The 20,440-nt window shown below is 35.3% G+C and overlaps 1 protein-coding gene and 1 pseudogene across 3 annotated transcripts; one reads left to right on the top strand and one right to left on the bottom strand.

Annotated features, from left to right (window-relative positions):
- The first annotated feature begins 5,965 nt into the window (after positions 1–5,965).
- On the top strand, positions 5,966–11,723 carry LOC115950904 (annotated as a pseudogene).
- Positions 11,724–11,953: 230 nt separating this feature from the next.
- LOC115983491 (pentatricopeptide repeat-containing protein ELI1, chloroplastic-like) lies at positions 11,954–14,111 on the bottom strand. Of its 3 annotated transcripts, none has more exons than XM_031106206.1 (2): positions 12,254–14,111; positions 12,093–12,186 (listed from the first exon to the last, which is right to left on the bottom strand). In XM_031106206.1, the coding sequence occupies exons 1-2, from the start codon at positions 13,906–13,908 to the stop codon at positions 12,177–12,179; spliced, it is 1,665 nt and encodes a 554-aa protein (XP_030962066.1). In that variant the 5' UTR covers positions 13,909–14,111; the 3' UTR covers positions 12,093–12,176. The 3 variants fall into 3 exon arrangements, with proteins under 3 accessions (XP_030962059.1, XP_030962066.1, XP_030962074.1); XM_031106214.1 differs by having other exon boundaries at positions 12,093–12,189; positions 12,257–14,111; XM_031106199.1 differs by having other exon boundaries at positions 11,954–14,111.
- Between the last annotated feature and the right edge of the window lie 6,329 nt (positions 14,112–20,440).

The following is a 20,440-nucleotide window of genomic DNA, read 5'->3' as shown; positions in this document are numbered from 1 at the left end:
TAAGTCTTCATTTGTACCTTGGGAAACCATTTTTCTTCAATCAAAGTGCCTATTCCTACTTTCTTTGTCTTCGATCACTTGTCTAGTTCTCCCATTGTGGAATTAAACCCCTACTTGATTACAAATTAGTTGTGTTGATCAAGAACTCAAGCTTGGTTCTTTTGAGTTTGTGTTTTTAACCCCCACAATATATATATATATATATATTTATTTATTTATATTTATATTTGAAACGATATCTTAATTAGTGTCATCACAATCAAGTAAAGTAACTTGACTCTATTTGGTTGAGGTGATTTTAGGAAAGATAGAAATGAAGGAAGGAAAATAACAGATAAATGGGCATTTTTACCTTCTTTTTTTTTTTTTTTTTTAATTTTTATAAGTAGATATCAATTGACACCAAGGTGGGTGTGTATTTTTTTATTTATCCAATTCTACAAATTTTTAGCACTCTAAAATGGAGTGAATATATGAAGGGAAGGAAAATTTACCTTTTTACCCCTAATCATTTTTTTTTTCTTTGTATTTCAGTATTTCATCATTTTGTCAAATATTAGGTGAAAAATATTTTCACCTTACTATTCCATTAATTTTTGTATTAGTCTAAATATATCGTTGCAATCTTACTATAAGTGAGATTTAAAATAAAAATAAAAATAAAACGAAACATACTGCACGTATAGTACAACAACTCCATAATAAATTTGAAGCATATTTCTTGAAATTTATATGTTGAAATACATTGTTGTAAGATTTTTGTTATTGTTATTAACTTCAAAGTTCAAAAATAAATACCTATATGATAAATTTATAATAGAAAATTAATAAAATTTAGAATTTATGTAAAAGGTTTGGCTCCAAACACTTTTGAAGCCTTGGGTTCCAACTAACAATTGAAAGATAATATGTGTCCAATTATTTGTGCAATGTACATAACTTACTTGGTTTGTTGGGTTAAGTGAGTCATGTATATTGTATATAAAAAGAACTAATGTCATCATCTTATTGGTTTAGAGCCAAACTGCCTATAATCTATTTCCTTTCGTACTTCTTTTTAGCTAAACAAATGAAATATATAATTAATTCTTATCCTTCAGTGCTAGTTTGGATAGCACTTTTATTTGCTGCGTCTGCATTTCCTCCTTCCTTTCTTTTTTTCTTTTTTTTTTTTTTTGCCTTTTCAGCCGCAATGGTTGACCCATTCTCTGGTGAACAGTGTATTTATGCACTGTTCACAGTCCCACAAACTCCACTTTTTATCAACTTTTTCACTAAAAATGGGTCCCACAATACTATTCACACATTTAAAAATTATTTTGCTACAGTGTTTTCAGTTTTCAGTTTTCAGTTTCAGCAAAATAAGTTCTATCCAAACACACCCTCAATACATAATTAAAAACCAAAAAATTTAGTACCACAAACAAATGAACAATTTTTACTACAACTCTTCACATGTCAAATTATAAATAGTATAGAAAAAGTACTGGGTATGAAAGTAAAAGTTAGTCAATCACAGTCTACCATGTACTAGAATTGTGGTAAGAGTTTTAAATCCATTTGTTGTACTGAAAGAACTCGTTAAAAACTAATTAGGATTCGGTATAATACCTAGGCTGCAATTATCCCCTTTCCCTCTTACAAATTTTTTTTTACTACTCTCACTTTTTAAATCTTTCTTATTTATTTATTTTTTATTCAATAGTCGAAATTGAAAGATGTTTTTCAATTCTTAATCTAAGCCATGGATTTTATTTATTTATTTATTTTCCCGGGAAATAGGAACCGAAATAGAGTCCAAAAGCAAAGCTTCTAAAACAACAGAAGAAGACTGAGAAAATACAATAAAAGGTTCTGCTTGAGAACAACCATATTTAGCAAGAGAATCTGTAGCTCTGTTAGCCTCTCTGAAGTAATGCATTGCTCGATTTTCACCTAGTGGAAAGCTTGAAGAATGGCCCTGCAGTCAGCCACAAGAGGCAGGGTTTGTCTATTTATAGAATTTGAACTAGAAACAAGTGATATTATATCCGCTGCATCCACATTCATTGACAATGAGCTTTTCAATCCTAAGAGATTTTGCCATAAATAGGTCATTTCTCAGAGCCCAAAGTTCTGCCAGAAGGATGAAAGAAGTCCCAAAGCATCCGTATTCAACTTACTCCAACCTGAGGGAGGTTAGGAGGTATAACTGGACCGTATGGGAGTTGACAATAGTGGCATTGGTCAAGGATAATTGGAACAACTGCGTCTGTAGTAGTCCTCCTCAAACTGTTTGAACAAATGCCTGAACCAAAGTTCCCATCACCAAAACTCATCATCAGCTCTTGGGTGCGTGAATTTCTAAGTAAACATTTTGTTGCTTATATAGTTTCAAAACACAATAATCTGAACTCATTAACCCGATCATACAATAATCTGAACCATGATTTCATAAAAAACAACTATAAACTCAGCCTTATTGACTTATAAATCTAAATTTTGTCATGCTTTTTGTTTCTGATTTGATGCTATCTTATCATACTTTGTTCAATTTAAAAGTGAACATAGTATGTGATTGCTTAATGCAAGAAATTTGAGGACTGTGTCATATACCAATTTCTGCTATTTGCATTGTTAGTATAATCTACATTTATCTGTGCTAGTCTGCTAGACCATTATAGGAGCAGTTGGTGATTGGTTCTTCGGTATAAGGGTAATGTTAAGTTCTTGGTAGTTCAGAGATTTGAGAAGGAAGGAATGAGGATTGAGGAAGAAAATCACATTTACTTCGAGGGTAACCAACCTCCTAAGCAAAGAAAGAAGAAGATAGGCACAAACTTGGGTTAATTCTCTGGATAACCTCTAATTGATCATCTTAGCAGCTTATATACAATGCAATCTCTGCTTAACCAATTCCCACCCAAAAGCTAACTAACTAACTAGCTGCATTACTGTAACTAACTGTATTACTTTGCTAACAATACTAGCATACAATACAATACATGGTAGCTTCAGTACATACAGCTAGAATCCTAACAGGTAACCAAGAATTCCAATAGGCTATTCCTGTTACAGACCTAGAGACAGGTTATTTTATGCAGTATTATTTCACAATCTAAACCATTTTATTTAGTTAGTTTCAAAACTAATCTATTAGGCTAGATTTATGATGAAAAAGATTCTCCCCATATGATAAAAAATTCATAAGGTTCCATATATTCTCTCCCCATTCATAAATATTCTGTTTTGTTAGATTTCTTTCTCAATTCCTCTTTTTTATGTTGTTTTTAGCTCCAAAAGATTGTACTAACTTTGTATTTAGTATGTTATTTGAAGAATTTACATATTATGTTATGCAGAGCTAAATGAGATTTTTACCTTTTCTTTTTATGGGTCTCAATTTATGAGATAAGAAGAACCTATAGAACTGAGAACTAGAAAAATCTTTGTCTTGTATTTGAGAAGAAGATTCATTTGACATAATTCTCCCCACTCCAATATATGTAGAATTGCTGAATTTAGCTATGTTGACAATTTCCACTATGGCATCATGTTGGCTAATATCATAACATTTCCTAAGGGTTTTAAAAAATATATGTATATATACACACACATATCAGTCTCCTAAAAATAAAAATAAAATTTGTTGCTGTTGTTTTTTTGGTCATAGTTTCCCCAATTGTAACCTCATGTAAAGATCCCTTATATTAGGATTGTGTGCCTCTATCTCAGATTAGTATTGATTTCCTCTGGCCTTTCTTCAATGATAAAGTGGGCTACTCCTTCCATTACAACTACATCTTGCAAACTTTCCCAAGAACATTTGTTTGCTAAATGAGCTTCAATGTGTTTCAGGGGAAAATTATCCTTGGAAAAAATTTTCAACAAAAACTTATTTTTCTCAGTATGTTAATTAGTTTTTCTTTTGAAGGTGTAAGTTAATTACTTATTTTCCTGTGTGCAAATTGGTCTACTATTATTGCTGCTCGGCTGCATATAATTTCATTCATGTGACATGCTTATTTAGTTTAAAATTGTTTTGCCTTTTCTTTTATTATTTGGAAATTTTATATTTGGTTTGTTAATGAAGGTGTTTCCTTTGGTGATGATAATACATACTTATCACCATGTTGCTGTGATTGACAAAAGCCCCACAATGACCAACCGTCTATAATCTTGCCGTCTGCAACATCACAGTGTTAATATTTCATAAAGGAAATTATAATGGATGATTAGTAGATGTCACCTTATTAGCTGCATATAAGAAATGGGAAAAACCTGCAATTTCTGAGATTTTTTTGGTTGCAGATGCTGCTCAGCATTTGGAGTGGGTTGCGACAGATAAATAGGTTGAACATAACCCAGATGCTCCAGGTGGGTACCTAATTGTTCTTTCCATATTCCTGAAGGGATTTAAGCTCTAGACACCTGAAGGTTTTGACAGTATGATTTGTTCCCAATCTAATTTCTAGGCCAAAAGGATTGTAATCCTGTTGGAACATTTTGCCTACCTTTTTTGCAAATTCTATTTGTTGATAAAAAGATATTCACTTCTATGAACCTCAAGCTTCAGTTTTTCCCAATTGATGATGGCACTTGTAGAGGCTTGAAAATGGTGATATTAAAAAAGAATAAAAAAAATTCTTATGAGTTTAGTATAATCCTTGCCTATAGCTCACTCTTATTACCTGGAAGAAGATATTATCGGTATTGGAACATCTAAATCGCAATTTCTTATGAGTTTTTTTATTTTTATTTTTTATAATCCATCTCCCTCTTTGTTCAAGGACCTATTTTCCTTCTCGTGTATATGTCAATCATTATCTAATCAAGTAGAAGAGAGGCATGATATCGGGCATTACTTGCATGTGGAAGACTTAAAGCCTAATTGATAAATATTACATAATTTAGCTTTTATTTAAAACTTGGTACGTCTACTTTCATGAGAAATACCATTTTGAATATTTTATGATTATTATTTTTGGTTAAGTTTATTATGATAGAAATTGTATGACTATCTTTTGTGAAACTGTCAAAGCCTAGTTACAAAAGTACACTAATTAACATGAATTTTTTGAAGCTCATGAAGCTGCCTTCCTTGAATTTTTAATAATTTCATGGGTTTTCACTATTAGATCTCATGAAGGCTTCATTGCTGAACTTTGAAATAATTAAAAAATATTTAGATTAGATTGGCACTTTGAAAAAACAATAAAGAGGAGTAATGTTTTATCAATTGTTGATGAAAATACTGAAGATCAAAAACCTATTGAAACAAAGTAGTTAGAGATAAGCATAATTAAATTATACCTTTATGTAAAGTTATTTTCCCGTGCATCACACAGGTTTGGACTAATTTTATTAATACTTGAGCACTACATACTTTATCACAAGCCTAATCTTATAGGCTTTTATAAATATTCAATAATTGGGTATAAAAGAGGTTTCCTATATAGAAAACAAAAAATGCCTTTAAGTTTACTAATTTTATTATAAAATGATAATGAATATCATTTATACCACATCATGGGCAGCTCTAGGCACAGTCCAGGGGTTGAAATGAACCCCTGAGCTGGGCCAAAAAAAAATTTATATATATAATTTTTTTTTTTTTTAAATTTGACCCTCCTAAAGTAAAATTTTGAACCCCTAGACCTAAATTTTTTTTTAAGCTCAGTTGAAATAAATTTCTTAATTATTTCTTACCACATCAATAATTTAATAAATTAATTTCTTAATTGATTTTTGTTGTCTTTAAAAATTACACATCCATTTATAAGAATTAATTATTTCTCACACACATGCATATATATGTTTGTGCTAGAAATCTTACCTTAGACATACACTGGTCACCCAACTAACTTGCTATTTGCTAAAAGATAATATCTCAAAAGGATGTGAGAGAAGAATGTGGATAGAATAAGTGAATTACGAAAGCATCGTGGAGATTTGATTTACACAAAGTTGAGTTCCTTGCACAGATATGATATGTGGTTAGCGAATTTTCACTAGTTCTTTTTTCTGAGTTATTTCTAGTGTGTGCTTGGAGGAATTTTTTATTTATAATAAATAGGATATATGGTTAGAGAATTTTCAATTGAAGTTCTTTTTTCTTAGATTTCTTTTGATTTGTTAAAGAACATTGGGGATTATACTTTTTCCTTTTTCTTCTAATATAATATTTTTACTTACCACCCCCCTCCAAAAAAAAAAAAAACATTCAATTTGAGCTTTGGTTATTTTAGTCATTCTCGTTGGTTTTTTTGTTCGTTTGGGATAGCATATTTTCATTGGTTTATTTGGCTTAAAAGATAATCTAGGAAAAAGTACAATTGTATCCTTTTTTAAAAAAAAAAAAATTGTACATAGTCCAAATAAACTGAATGGCAGATGCATGGGACTTTTATTCCATTTCCAAAGATCCAGTTTTCTCTTTTACAGTAGGGCAGATGTAATGTTATTTTCTCCTCTTTTGTTGTGTTGTTAATATTATGTATAATATCCCAATCTGTTATAATTATATGGATATCTCTTTCCCCAAAATACACACGTCCATACATACAAACATACATAACCTAAGCATATAATATCTGCATGTATGGACTAGGCCAAATGTTTAAGCAAATTTTTTTCTTGGTCGGTTTGATATCTTTCATGTGGTACCTATAAAAAAAAAAAAAATATATATATATATATATATATATCTTTGATGTGGTGCGTGTCATATTTATGTGGGAACTTGGAATCATAATTGTATGCTAGTCTTCATTGCATCGCACAAATTTATTTGGTGTACTGATTTTTGTTATTATCTTTGTTCAGGGGAATTAAGGAGTACTCTGAGCAAACATACTGGACCCATATTCTCCCTAAAGTGGAACAAGAAGGGTGATTATCTTCTTACAGGCAGCTGTGATAAAACTGCAATTGCATGGGATGTGAAGGCAGAGGAATGGAAACAACAATTTGAATTTCATGCAGGTGTTACATTTGAATGAATGTTGATACTCATTAGTGTTTGTCTGGTGCAACAATTGCCTTTGTTTGGGTTTCAACTTTAATATTTTTGTATCATCTAGGTCCAACACTTGATGTTGACTGGCAACAATGTATCATTTGCAACAAGTTCCACAGACAATATGATATATGTTTGCAAGATTGGAGAAAGCCGTCCTATCAAAACTTTTGCTGGGCATCAGGTTTGTTCTTGAATTCTACTGCTCATATTGCTCCCTAAGTATTGCTTCTATATTTTTCTTTTCATGGCCAACCTTGGGGCTTAGTGTGGATTTTTGCTGGGAATTGCCAGCTCCACCTTTAGGAATGTTTCAGTTTACTCAAAATTTATGCATCGACCCTAAGATTAATCAAGTAGCAAAACATGTATTTACCAGCTTAGTGCCTACATTAGTGGTAGTAGTTACTAGAATTGCCTCATTGTGTCTAAATCTGTTCACTTTGACTATCAAGTAGCGAAACCTGTTGGCTTCTGAATGTTTGGAAAGCATTAGATCAAACTGTGTGCATTGACTTATGAAGTGATTTCATTGTAAAGGTTTTTTTATTTATTTTTTTTAATGCTAATTATGAACTTTGTGCCATTTCAGGGTGAACTTAACTGTGTCAAATGGGATCCAACAGGTTCTTTGTTGGCCTCTTGCTCTGATGATATCACCGCAAAGGTTGTTTATGCTATTCCTTCCTTTTAGGAAATTGATTTACATCTTATGTTATATTTTTATTTTTATAAGTAATTACTGCTTCATCAAATAAAAAACAAAAGTACAGAAGGGACCAGAGCACACAGGCAGGGTGCTAGGGGCCAACAAAGAAAACAAAATTATAAAGCAAGAAAATTACAGCTATCAAGTAAATCAGCTGAAGAGTTAAAAGGATAAAAACCGGCATTTGTTCTTTCAGAGAAAGTCTGGAAGAATAGAAGCTTCAAATCATGAATCAACCTCTTGCTTCCTTCAAAAGTGCAAGTATTCCTTTCCCACCAAATACGCCACATGAGACAATGAGGGATCATGGCCCAATTGCCCAAATCGCTGCATATCTATATTTGTTAAACTTACTTGGCCAGCTTGCTAGAGGATCCACAACCCCATTGGCATAACCCACAGAACACCAAATAGAGAAAACACCAAATTCCACAACTCTCTAGCAACAGGGCAGTGCAAAAGTAAATCATCAATAGTCTCCTCATCTCTCTTATACATTCAACACCAATCAATCACCATTACTCTACACCTCCTCAAATTATCACTACTTAAATACTCCCCAGTGCCACAATCCAAAGAAAGAAACTAACCTTTGTAGGTACTTTTGGCTTACATATAGACTTCCAAGGAAAAGAGAGTTGAGTAGAAGAATGTAAGGCCCTATAAAAGGATCTAACATCAAAAGTCTGCTTGGAGGACGGAATCCAGCACAGCTCATCCACTACATTCTTTCTCCTCAGGCCAGAATCGATCCAATCCATAAAGGAGACAACCAATTCCAATTCCCAATCTTGTGCTGGTTTAACAAAACTGACATTCCAATGATAACTATCCCCTGAAAGAGATAACAAGTCTGCCACTGAAGCATACCTGTTACAAGCAAAGCCATAAAGTTCAGGGAAGTTGTCTTTCAGAGGAAGCCCCCCACACCAAGGGTCATGCCAGAATTTTATAGAAGAGTCATCTCCCACCTTAAAGTTAACAAAACGATAAAAAGTGTCGCACCCCTTCCTGATCCTCTTCCAAAGACAAACTCCGTAGGGCCCCTGCACAGAATTTGACCACCAACTTCCCCTGCATCTTATGTTCCATTGACATAGATTTTCACTGTTGGTATTATATATGTGTGTGTTTGTGTGTCTGCACTTTTGTCACTGCAAGGGTTGTTTATGGTACTATTATTACATTGATTTGCATCTTATGTTCCATTGACGTAGATGTTTGCTCTTAGCATTATCTGTGTGTGCCATCTTCAAATTTGTATTTCAATCTTTAAATTAATTTGACCTGTTTCATACAGTTTCATCACATTTCTTCTTGGCTTATCTTGGTTCTTGTCACTCCAAAATATATATCGTTCTGTTGGTTTTTTCTTTTTGGTGTGTTTTTGTTTTCAATTTCAACTGATATATAGCAATGTTGTAGATATGGAGTATGAAGCAGGAAAGGTATGTTCATGACTTAAAGGATCATGCTAAGGTACTGTGGAGATTTTGTTTCTCTTTTTAATCTCAATGTGTTTGCCTCCCAGCATATGCACTTTAGCTCTGACTAGATTGTTCTCAGAAACATTGAATAATTGTTTTGCAGGAGATATATATCATCAGATGGAGTCCCACTGGACCTGGTACAAGCAACCCTAATCATCAGTTATTGTTGGCAAGGTATATGCTGTTGATTTAATGAATTTGAATGCCCTTAATTTTCATCTACTTTTATGCATTTGCACCGGTTATCTAGTTATTCTATTTGATAGTTCTGGAATTGCTTTTTTAGTTGATCATTTAACTTTTTATTCCTTGAAAAGTGAATTTAATATGGATTATGAATTACGGATTTGTTCTAGAAAACCTGTTAATGTTATCAAAATTTTCAGAGGCACAGAATTATTAGCTACTGGCAGCCTGTAGTAAAACTCAATTGATTATATAAGGTGCTGTTACTTTGAATCTTTAGTACCCTTGACTTGTATTATTAGTCTTGACTCATCTTGTATTGTTAAAGAAGTTTGTATTTAATATCTTCATATATACAAAACACATTGAACTAATTAGTTTCATACAATATTATTAAGAGGTAGAGTGCATCAGGAGTTGTTAAGTGAAGCCACCGTTGTGTTGAAAATGTTCCATTGCCATTTGGTCTTCAATGATGGTCAGGCTTATTTTCTCAGACTGTAGACTTCAAAATTTATGACTTGGCCCATCTTCAACTCCTGTCTGTAGTGATGGATAACTTTATTGCATTAATATATCTTGTTGGTTTCACTATTATCATTTAACTTTCCTATCAAAAAAATATATTGTGCTGGTCATTGTATTTCTTCATCCCCACCTCCCTTTCATTTTTTGGTTGAGGAGGCTGCTTTTGGGTTAAACAATATATTACTGGTTTAGTTTCACATTTAGTCCTGAACCTTCACCCCATGATTTAAAATGGTCCTCAGGCTTTGAAATGTTTCAGTTTGGTCCTTATAATTTTAAGTTTATGTCTAATGTTCGTTGTCGTTAGCTCTTATTTTGATTCTCTCTACTCCAAAACAAAGTATTTGAATGGCCAATCCTTTCCCTTATATGCTGCTATCAAAATCCTTGGGATTTCACTGAACGATCTCTACTCAAAATCAAAGCAGGGGTTAACTGCAAGGACTTTTTTGTGACTTTTTTGACACAAACTTTTCTTTTTGATAAGTATTTTTTTGACACAAATTTAAAAATGTAAGAACTAAAATGAAGCATTTCAAAGGATAGGAAATTAGAATACTGCAACACCCATGAGGGTTGCCAAGCACACTTCACAAATGATTGATAGCTCAAAGGTGACTTTCCCCCATTCTTTTCCAAGTATTAGTCATTGGAGTGACCAGCAATTAACGGTGGGAGAGATTCACTAAAATGAACTAACATAGGCTAAATACTTCAAAGCTCAAATGCATTTGAAAAATGAAAGTCCAAAGTTTGAACTCACCTTCTGTATAATATCCGCGGGATTGAAGAGTGTATGACTCACATGAGAGAAAACCTCAATTACAGCAGTAGATGCATAGTCCTGTTTATATTTTAATGAATTTGAAACATGGGGCAAAGGTTGAGGACTACATGTGTAACTAAGCCTATATTACTGAGTTAAGATACACTAAGGTTTTGCTAGGACAAGATCTGAATAATTTTTTTTGTGCATCATATTGCATACAAACCTCTCTCTCTCTCTCACACACACACACACAGAGTTAAAATGTGTTGCAGTACATATTTAGGTCTTTATTCTTGTTTTACTTATTTCAGTTAAAATATGCTGTTGGTTGTGTTTCCAAGTAGTGCATCATTTGACTCAACAGTGAAGCTATGGGACGTGGAACTTGGGAAACTTCTATACAGCTTAAATGGACACAGGTACTGGCCCTTGCTGCTGTCATTGATGTTATTTGAAGGTGATTATAACCGATGAGATGCTTTTGAATTTCACTGATCTCTTATATTGAAACTTCAGGGATCCTGTATATTCTGTTGCATTTAGCCCAAATGGTGAGTATTTGGCTGGTGGATCTCTTGATAAATCCATGCACATCTGGTCATTGAAGGAAAACAAGATTGTCAAAACTTATACTAGCAATGGGGGCATATTTGAAGTTTGCTGGAACAAGGAAGGTGACAAGATTGCTGCATGTTTTGCCAACAATACAGTTTGTGTTTTGGATTTCAAAATGTAAGGTCTTGGAAAATGCTCTACAAATTTCCTGGTTTTCCAAAGCCCTATGACCTCAGGAATGATATTAACTTCTTAGTTGGTCTTCAAATTTTAGTTGTAGAGATGTTACTTTTAATGGGGATGGATAAAAAGTGTATTTTGGGTGGGTAGGTTTTGCGTTTTAACCATAGATCAGGCATTACTCACTTGTGTTGATCGCTTTTGAAATTGCATTTACTCAATTATCTGTCAGGCTTATGCTTGGTAGGAGTGAATTGTAAGTTTGTAACCCAATTATGTACAGAATTATTTGAATTGGACCATAATTTATGGTTTCTAGTTTACCATTTCTTTTCCCAATGATTGTTATTTGGAACGATGTTTGTTACCCAGTTACATTGCGTTTACTTTGTTTATCCTTTCAGTTTTTCTTTGCTGAATGTTTATCTTTTCAGTTGATATTGAGGAATGAGCCCAACTATCACCAGTCAAACAGATTAGGGAAATTTGCAGTTGGTCTACAAAAATTATTCAAATTATATGATCAGTGGACTGCTAAATATAGTAAAAGAGTGATATATTACAGTTCATTAGTACTTCCTACAAGAACATGAATAGTTAACGATATTGCAATTCACCAGTAATCCCCACAAGAACAAGAACCGTTCACGAAGTGGTGAAATCGATTACGGTCCCTCATCACAATCTTACGTCCAGTTATCTTTGAAATCAACTTGGTCACAGCATGACAGTCCAGACATACACGGAGGTTCTTCACAATCTTTATAGTAGTTCCAGGTTGAGTACTGATGAGCCCAAAAGCCATAGCTAGCTTCTCACTGTGAACTTCAAGGGATTGCTCCTTTTGTCTCTCCCCTATGTCATGTAACACAATTTCTGTCTGTGGGGTGTAGCCGTGTGCCTTGAGCCAACCATTTATCTCCTCTAGCATCATGTAAATTTCTTTGCTGTTTGGGTGTTTCTTATCTCCAGCAACAAACTCGTGTACCTTATTATTCACTTCAATTGAGCTACAGCCAGGTTCCTTCTGCACTCCACTGTCTTTCATCAAGGTCCTCACCCTTGCCACCCCATCCCAGTTGCCAGCGGCTGCATATATGTTTGATAAAAGAATATACGTTCCTGAATTTGCAAGGTTCTTGCCAACCAGAAACTCTGCAATTTCCTCTCCCAAAGCAATGTTATCATGGAGCCTACAGGCTGCAAGCAAAGTTCCCCATAAGACAGGATCTGGCTCTGCGTTCATGTTTTTGACAAGCGCATATGCTTCTTCTAAATGCCCAGCACGGCCAAGAAGATTTACCATACACCCATAATGCTCAATCCTTGGTTCAATCCCATATTGATCTTTCATTGAATGGAAAAAACTCCATCCCTCGCTGACTAAACCCGCATGACCACAAGCACTCAAAATGGCAATGAAGGTTACATGAGTAGGATGGTGACCAATCATGCACATTTCATTAAACAATTGCAAGGCATTTTGGCTAAATCCATGAATTGCATACCCTGTAATCATTGAATTCCAAGCAACGACATCCTTGTCTTTGATCCTATCAAAAACCAATCGTGCCTCCTCCAAACTACCACATTTGCTATACATATCAACCAATGCAGTACCAACATGAACATTGATCTCAATCCTATTATTCTCAATGTAAGAATGAAGCCATCTACCAGACTCCAAAACCCCAAGCTGCCCACAAGCAGAAAGTACAGACAACACCGTCACTTCATTAGGCTTAACTCTTGCCCTCAACATTTTTCTAAACAATATAAAAGCCTCATTTGGCATCCCATTCTGAGCATACCCATCAATCATCACATTCCAACAAATTACATCCCTCTCCTTCATTTCTTCGAACAACACACGGGCCTTGCCAAGCTCCCCATATTTTGCATAACAAGTAATCATTGCCGTCAAAGAAACCAAACTCTTCTCAGGCATAGTATCAAACAGTTGTTGCGCAGACATGACATCACCCCCTCTCGCATAAACGTCAACGAGACCAGTCCTAACGAATAAATCCGACACGAACCCAAGTTTGATCGCTTGGGAATGAAGGGCTTTTCCGGGTTCAAGCGGGCAGGATTTTAAGAGCGAAGAGAAGGTGAAGCAATTGGGTTCGACACCATGAACCAGCATTTGTGCGTAATAGAATAGTGCTTGGTCGTGCAGAGCGCGTTGTACGTGACCGTTAATAATGGAGGTCCAGAAAAAGACATTGGGGTTGTGGGTACGTTCGAAGAGGGAAACAGAATAGTCGAGGCGACCGAGAGTGTAGTAAGAGCGCTGGAGCTTGAAATTCAAGATGGAGTGGTGGTGAAGGCCGTGGCGGAGGAGTGCGGCGTGGAGTTGGAGAAGGTGGTTGATGGATTTGGACTTGTCGATAAGGAAGACGAGTCTGTCTAATGTTGGAAATTGGTGAGTGTTGGTGTTACCGGTGGGCAGTGGTGGTGGCGGTGGGGTTGAGTAAATGGTGGTTGAGGACATTATGCACGTCGGCGGCAGAGAATGCCCGGTCTTCGATGACGCGGGCGGCGGAGGAGGCCTCGTCGGCGGGGACGGGTTGGTAGTGGTTGGAGTCGGAGGATGATAGGGTTTCGGAGAGGCGGACGATCACGGCGTCGCGGATCCGCTGCGAGGAGGGCCAAATGCTGAAGGAGAATTTTGAGTTATCGGGTTTGGGTGCTGCAGAGTCTGCCATTTCCTTTGGGAAGTACTTTTAAAATGTTTATTATCATTATTATTTTTTAATGTATTTAAAAAATAATTCATTAAAATTCAAATTTCACTTTCTTTTCTTAAAAAAAACAAACGGCATTCACAACTATAATTGCTATAATGTGATCCATAGTAAAAAAACAGCATCTAAAATGTGATCCATAGTAAAGCTGCTATACTTAAACAAAATAACAACTAAACTATAGTAAGCTGATATCTTTGACAGGTTATTATAGATATAAACTTTAAAAGAAATTATAATATTTTATTATTTCTCCCTCCTAATTTACTTTTTTTTTTTTTAAAAAAAATTCTTCTCTCTTTCTTCTCCCTTTCTCTTCTCTCTCCCGCCATCTTTCTCTTTTTTTTTTCCCTCTCTTCTTCTCCTCTCTGAGCCCTCTCCCTACCTCATCTAACTCAAAAACTCAGCAACAATGGTGGTGGGGGTTGAAATCGGCAACAATTGTGGTGGTAGTTGAAATAAGCAACAGGGCGGTTCGGTGGTCTAGATTGGTGATGGTGGATTGGGTTTTCTGATGTGGGTGGTGGTGGTGGCTTGGATTTTCTGATGGTGGGTGGTGGATTGGATTTTCTAATGGTGGTGGTGGTGGCTTGGTTGGTGGATTGGGTTTTCTAATGGGGTGGTGGTGGCTTGGATTTTTTGATGGTGGCTGGTGGTATTCCAGAAGGATGTTTTTGTTTGGGAGAAGACAAAACAAAGAAAGAGAGAGGAAGACGCATAGATTTTTTTTTTTTTTTTTTTTCCATTTAGTGTTAATTTTCTAAGAATATCATTAGTTGTCTGGTTGCAAAACAAACTGGAAAACTAGCATCTTGAGTTTTTAAAACTTAAGACCCAAGCGGAGACCCAACCAGTGGCATCTGACATGGAAAATATTCCACGCAGAACTCGAGTTCCACCATTTTTTTTTCAGATCAGCCTTCGTCTTCTTCTTTCAGTGTATCTTCTAGAACACAAGCAGTGACACCCACCAACTCCAGCCTCCATTATCGCCGCCACGTCTAATCCCAGCTTCACCGGCAAAAGGCAATAATTTGTTGGGATGATGATGATGAAGAACATGGAAACGAAATTGAAGTAGGTGGGCAACTCAGACTTCTTCTTCCTCACGATCTTCTGAGTTCTTCGTGCAGATCAGACTCAGATTGTCCAATCACCCACTCAGATCTGTTCTTCCTTTGTTCTTTGTCTCTGTTCTTCGTCGTCAAATCGTTGGTTCTTCTTCGGTTTTGGTGTTCTTCAAGTACCAAAATCGAGTCTCAGAGACTTGGTTTTGCTTTTAAGAATTCAAGTCTCAAAGACTCAAGATCTATGTGGCATTTTCTGTCCAACTCATCTAGCACAAAGACTCGGAAAGCGAGTCTTTGAGACTCGAGTTTTAATATGGATCTCGAGTTTCTAAAACTCAAGATGCTAGTTTGCTTATACATTTCAAACGCGTATTAACTTACTACATTGTAGACCCTTACACAGCTACTCTGCAAATATCCCCAAGACGCATAAGAATAAAAAAGAATTAAAAAAAACAAAGAAATAATATTTTAATGAAATGGTAAAAAAAAAATAGAACTTTTGCTGTGGAGTGTATTATAAAGTGTGGTGTTAAAATAGATAAAGTAGTGTTTTGAGTTGCTAAAAGCTATAGTTTTTAGCAATCGTGAATGCTCTAAGTAAATAACATTTTCACAACAAATATTAGCCGAAAAGTTATTACTAATACGTAAGAAAGTAATTTTAGTAGTAGATTTAAATTAAAAACCTTAACAACTTGTCATCTAAAATTTGGTGTGAAAATATTGTAGACATAGCACTTCTAAAAAAAATTACACTTTCTAAATGAGTCTGGTTAATTTATGCTCTTACTAATCATTCATTTTATGAAACTCTTTATGAAAAAAATTAAAAAACTATAAAAAACTAGTCATTTTTCCATTTTCTCGTAAAAGTTTTCTAAAGTAAATTACTAACTTGTGTCTTAGATAATAGCATACATTAGTAAAATCCTTTCTAAATTTAGTGAATTTTTAGTTACCTTTTTTGTCATTTAGTCCTTCAACTATAAGTTTCGTATCAAATTATTCCTTTCGTCAAGTTATGTTTATAAAGTGATACCTCTCTGATCTTTGCTAGAGTGAACTTCTAGAATTTAAAAAGATAGTTTTCCTTCAATTCATTTGTAAAACTTGCTTGTGTGATTGTAAGGTCTCGTTTTTTAGCCCAATACCACATGGTGGGTGGGATCTTGGACTAGCGGGCCCAATACAATGAATTTGTAGAGAGTGGGCTAAAATGCTAGGCCTTGGTGAACGGACAGTCGTTATGGTGTTCATGATGATCGCACAGAGGTGAACTGAGCTTATCCAAGAAGACTTTCTCCTCGGCATGGCCTGGGTGGCTCCGGTTCTTGGACCTGGTCCCCCTCCCCTTTCTGGACTGCTTCTTCCTCCTTTTATACTAGTTTTTTCCCCTCTCTCGAACGTCCATGTGTAGGTTCAGTTTTATAGGGCTGATACTTGTCCCATCAGGCCATACCCAAAGTGGTTGGGGGTGGTTGTAAAAACTGAAAAGCATGACTCTGTCAGGTGCAAAGTACTTAATTGCAGTAATGGCAGCCTTTCCATTGTTCTTTGTCGTTTTAGTACTTTTCCTGTTCGGCGAAATGACCCGGAATGTCATCACCAGGACCGAGTTGCTCCCTTTGCCCTCGGCCACATTTATGGCCAAGGAGGGTCCTTCCCATGACCAAGGGGTGGGCCTTGGATCGGGCCCTGGGCCAAGTGCAGACATTGACATGGGCTTCCCGGTTTTATACCCCCCCCCCCCCCACAGTGATCATTTCACTTGAGTGACTGAATTTCACTTGAGATAAAATTCCCAAAATATGCAATTTTCAATTTACGTTATTTCCCATTCTTCCACTTACTTTAAGGAGGTTCCTTAAATTGTGAGGCTTTCGTTCATGTGAAAGAGGAGTTTGTGGAAGAAGTTCGAAGGTCTAATTGTAGTGTTGTACAAGAGTCTTGTAAGAATATCATTATAATTGCTTTTCCTATAGTGATATATATATATATATATATATATATCAATCTATTTCTGGGCATATCAATCTGTTTCTGGGCTAATTGCTTATATATCAATCTGTTTATCTATCAATTGTTTATATATCAATCTGTTTCTGGGCATATGTATCAATTTTTTGCTTTATTGCTTATATATCAATTGTATTCAAGTTGAGGTATTTGGGCAAGGAGCATTTTATTCTATATTATTTTATCCCATTGTTTGCATCTATACTTAAGCATTTCACTTCTAAGATCAACAAAATAACTTTCAGTTTGTGCATCGCCTTTTGAAGTGATCTTTTAAATTCATTGTAAACTGTAAAGAATTTATCGCTTTCATTTGATCTGGTTGTGACATTCATTCATTGAGAGTGAGTTATTTGACATTGTATTTAATAGATTTTTTTTTTTTTTTTTTTTTTGACATTGTTGTGGAAACTTTGTTTTTTTGTTGGTTGAAATTTTTTTTTATTAGATGGATGTCGATGCTCCAGCTAGATTTGGTGCACCTGGGGACCCCCCTCCTCCTAACCCACCTGAACCTGCAGCACTTATTGGACTTGGTGCATCACTTCCCCCAGTGCCACCTAAACAAGGTAGTAGGGACCCATCTATAGTATGGTAGCACTTCATTAAGTTGGCTGGTGGTGATTCCAAGAAGCCAAAGTTTGAATGCAAGTATTGTAAAAATCAATATAATTGCCATGGTAAGATAAATGGTACTTTAGGCATGTTGCACCACATGGAAGTGTGTAAGAAGTGGCATTTTTTTCCGTGATGATAAGCAAAAAATTTTGTCTTTCCAAGCTAAAAGGGAAGGGGAAAGTGGTTCAAATGTGCTAGTGGTTGCAAACTATAGTGAAGAGAGGATAAGGTTGGCATTGGCAAGGATGGTTATGAGTACTAGCATATAGAAACCCTTAAATGCTTTGCCCCCCTAACCTAAGAAAAAAAACAAAAAAGTAGTTTCTACTTAAACAAGAAAATAACTGACACCAAAGAAAGTGGAAAATTTACACGGCATAGAGGCATTCAAGGTACTTTATTCCACTTTTAAACCAAAACTGACATAGCCATTAAAAGAAAAAAAAAAAAAACTTTTATCTTCTCCTAGGATTTAGCATGTTCATGGTACTTTGGATGTTTATCCCAAATTTCCTTTTTTTTAAAAGAAATTTCAATGGTTTATGGCTCTATAACAAAGCATTTGAGTGAGAAAAAAAAATAGTATGATATATAATTATTGGGTCCATACTCCATATAGATGCATATTAATTGCTGCACTAATCAGAATCAGACAGCAATCAACCATATTAAAGAACAAAGCTGGGAAAATGAAAAATTAGATTACATGACTTGAGTCCCTAAATATGAATAATTTGACGTGTTGAATTGTCACTAAATTATGAAAGTTGCAAATACAAAGGTAACAACTATCCTAACTGGGAAGTAGGAAGAAATGGAAATGGAAGCATCAAATAGAGAAAACATTGCATTACAAAAGTTAAATGGTTGCATAGAACATACATTGTGGGTACCTAAGGCATGCTTGACAATGTCCTAGGCATGCTTGCAACGTCCTCGGCATGCTTTGCAACGTCTTCGGCATGCTTAACAATGTCCTTGGCCGGCCTTAGCATGCTTACAACCTAGGCGTCTCACATCAAAAGAAACCCCCCCCCCCCCCCCACTTTCTGCCTTATAAGCTGTGAAGTAAATGGAGTAGTGTACCACCAAGCATCTCTGTGATCATAAGAGGCTTGGTGGTACATTACTCCCTTTACTTCACAGCTTATAAGGCAGAAAGTGGGGGGGTTTTCTTTCAATGTGGGACGCCTAGGTTGTAAGCATGCCAAGGTCAGCCAAGGACGTTGTTAAGCATGCCGAGGACGTTGCAAAGCATGCCGAGGATGGCCGAGGACGTTGCAAGCATGCCTAGGACGTTGCCAAGCATGCCTTAGGTACCCACATACATAATACACCATAAATTAGTAAGGTGACAAATAGACAAGCTTCCCTCATGGCAAGATTTGACTTCTAAAGAGGTCTAGATGATAATAAAAGTACAACATGAAAGCAAGAGGCTTCAATATTTACTTTTAGCAATGTTGGGCAAACTGATTTTAATGTCTTTATGTATTTAAATTAATTTCTTGCTTTGGTTTTTATTTGTTAGTATAATTTTTTTATGAAAATGAAATACAATTGCTCACAATGGTTTATGCTTTATATCAATTTTTTTTTTTAAAATTTTAAAAATATATTTACTTTAAATCTTGCCCCCCAACTAAAATTCTGGCTCTGCTACTGATTTGGCCTAATATGTCGAGTATTACATTTCTTGATTTGATGGCTGAGCAAAGTAGATCTTACTCTACTCGGCTTATCCTTATCAATTGCATGTATTCCTAAGTCTGAGACATTAATGGGAGGGAATACTTTGCATTTTCATAATTCCACATGTAATAGTGGTTTCAAAATTCGTATAGGCAATTTATGGTGTTACGTACGAGCTTACTTATGTGACTACAATTGAGTATGTCATCTTGTTAATTATGATTAGTCTTTTTGATGTTATATATATGCTTTTCTCCATCATCTCCTTTTTCTTCACTTTTTCTCAACATCATTTTGTTGTGAGTACTTACTGATGCTTTCTTAGTTCTACTGGTCTATGAGTTATTTCTTGATTAAGTACGTACTTACCTTACTCCTCTGTAATTTCTTAATGTCACTTTGCGTTTCTATTTGTATCTTTTGTATTCTTGAATCACACAAGTGCTTCTCTTGGGTTCCATTTCGCTGGCTTTGGGAATTTCTTCAAAGTGCAACATTGTCCCTTGTGATTTTCAAGGTTTTGTCCTCAATCAGTCTTTCATTTTTATTTTCTTTCTCTCGCACTAGGTATATTGTTTCAAACTCATTTCATAAATTCCTATTGTGAGTTTCGTGCACTACACATTTTTTGTGCCTTTCAGCTTTTCCAGTCATGCGGGCAAGATGCACGATTCACTCAATCCCTCTCTCTGCAATTGAGCTTATTATTATATATTTTAAACAAGTCATATCACTTATTAAACAACTTACACGAATAAAAATATACATAAATGATTTTTTCAATAGCCACAAAACGGATGGGAGTTAAACTTTTTCCTTTTTTCCTAAAATCATCTAACTCAAATGAACTAGAAGCCTAGAACACTGGGCTGAACTTTGC

Source organism: Quercus lobata, chromosome 1 (genome assembly GCF_001633185.2).
Source record: "Quercus lobata isolate SW786 chromosome 1, ValleyOak3.0 Primary Assembly, whole genome shotgun sequence".
Taxonomy (NCBI): domain Eukaryota; kingdom Viridiplantae; phylum Streptophyta; class Magnoliopsida; order Fagales; family Fagaceae; genus Quercus; species Quercus lobata.
Note: the sequence above shows the minus strand (reverse complement) of the source record. Positions and strands in the feature narration are given on the sequence as shown.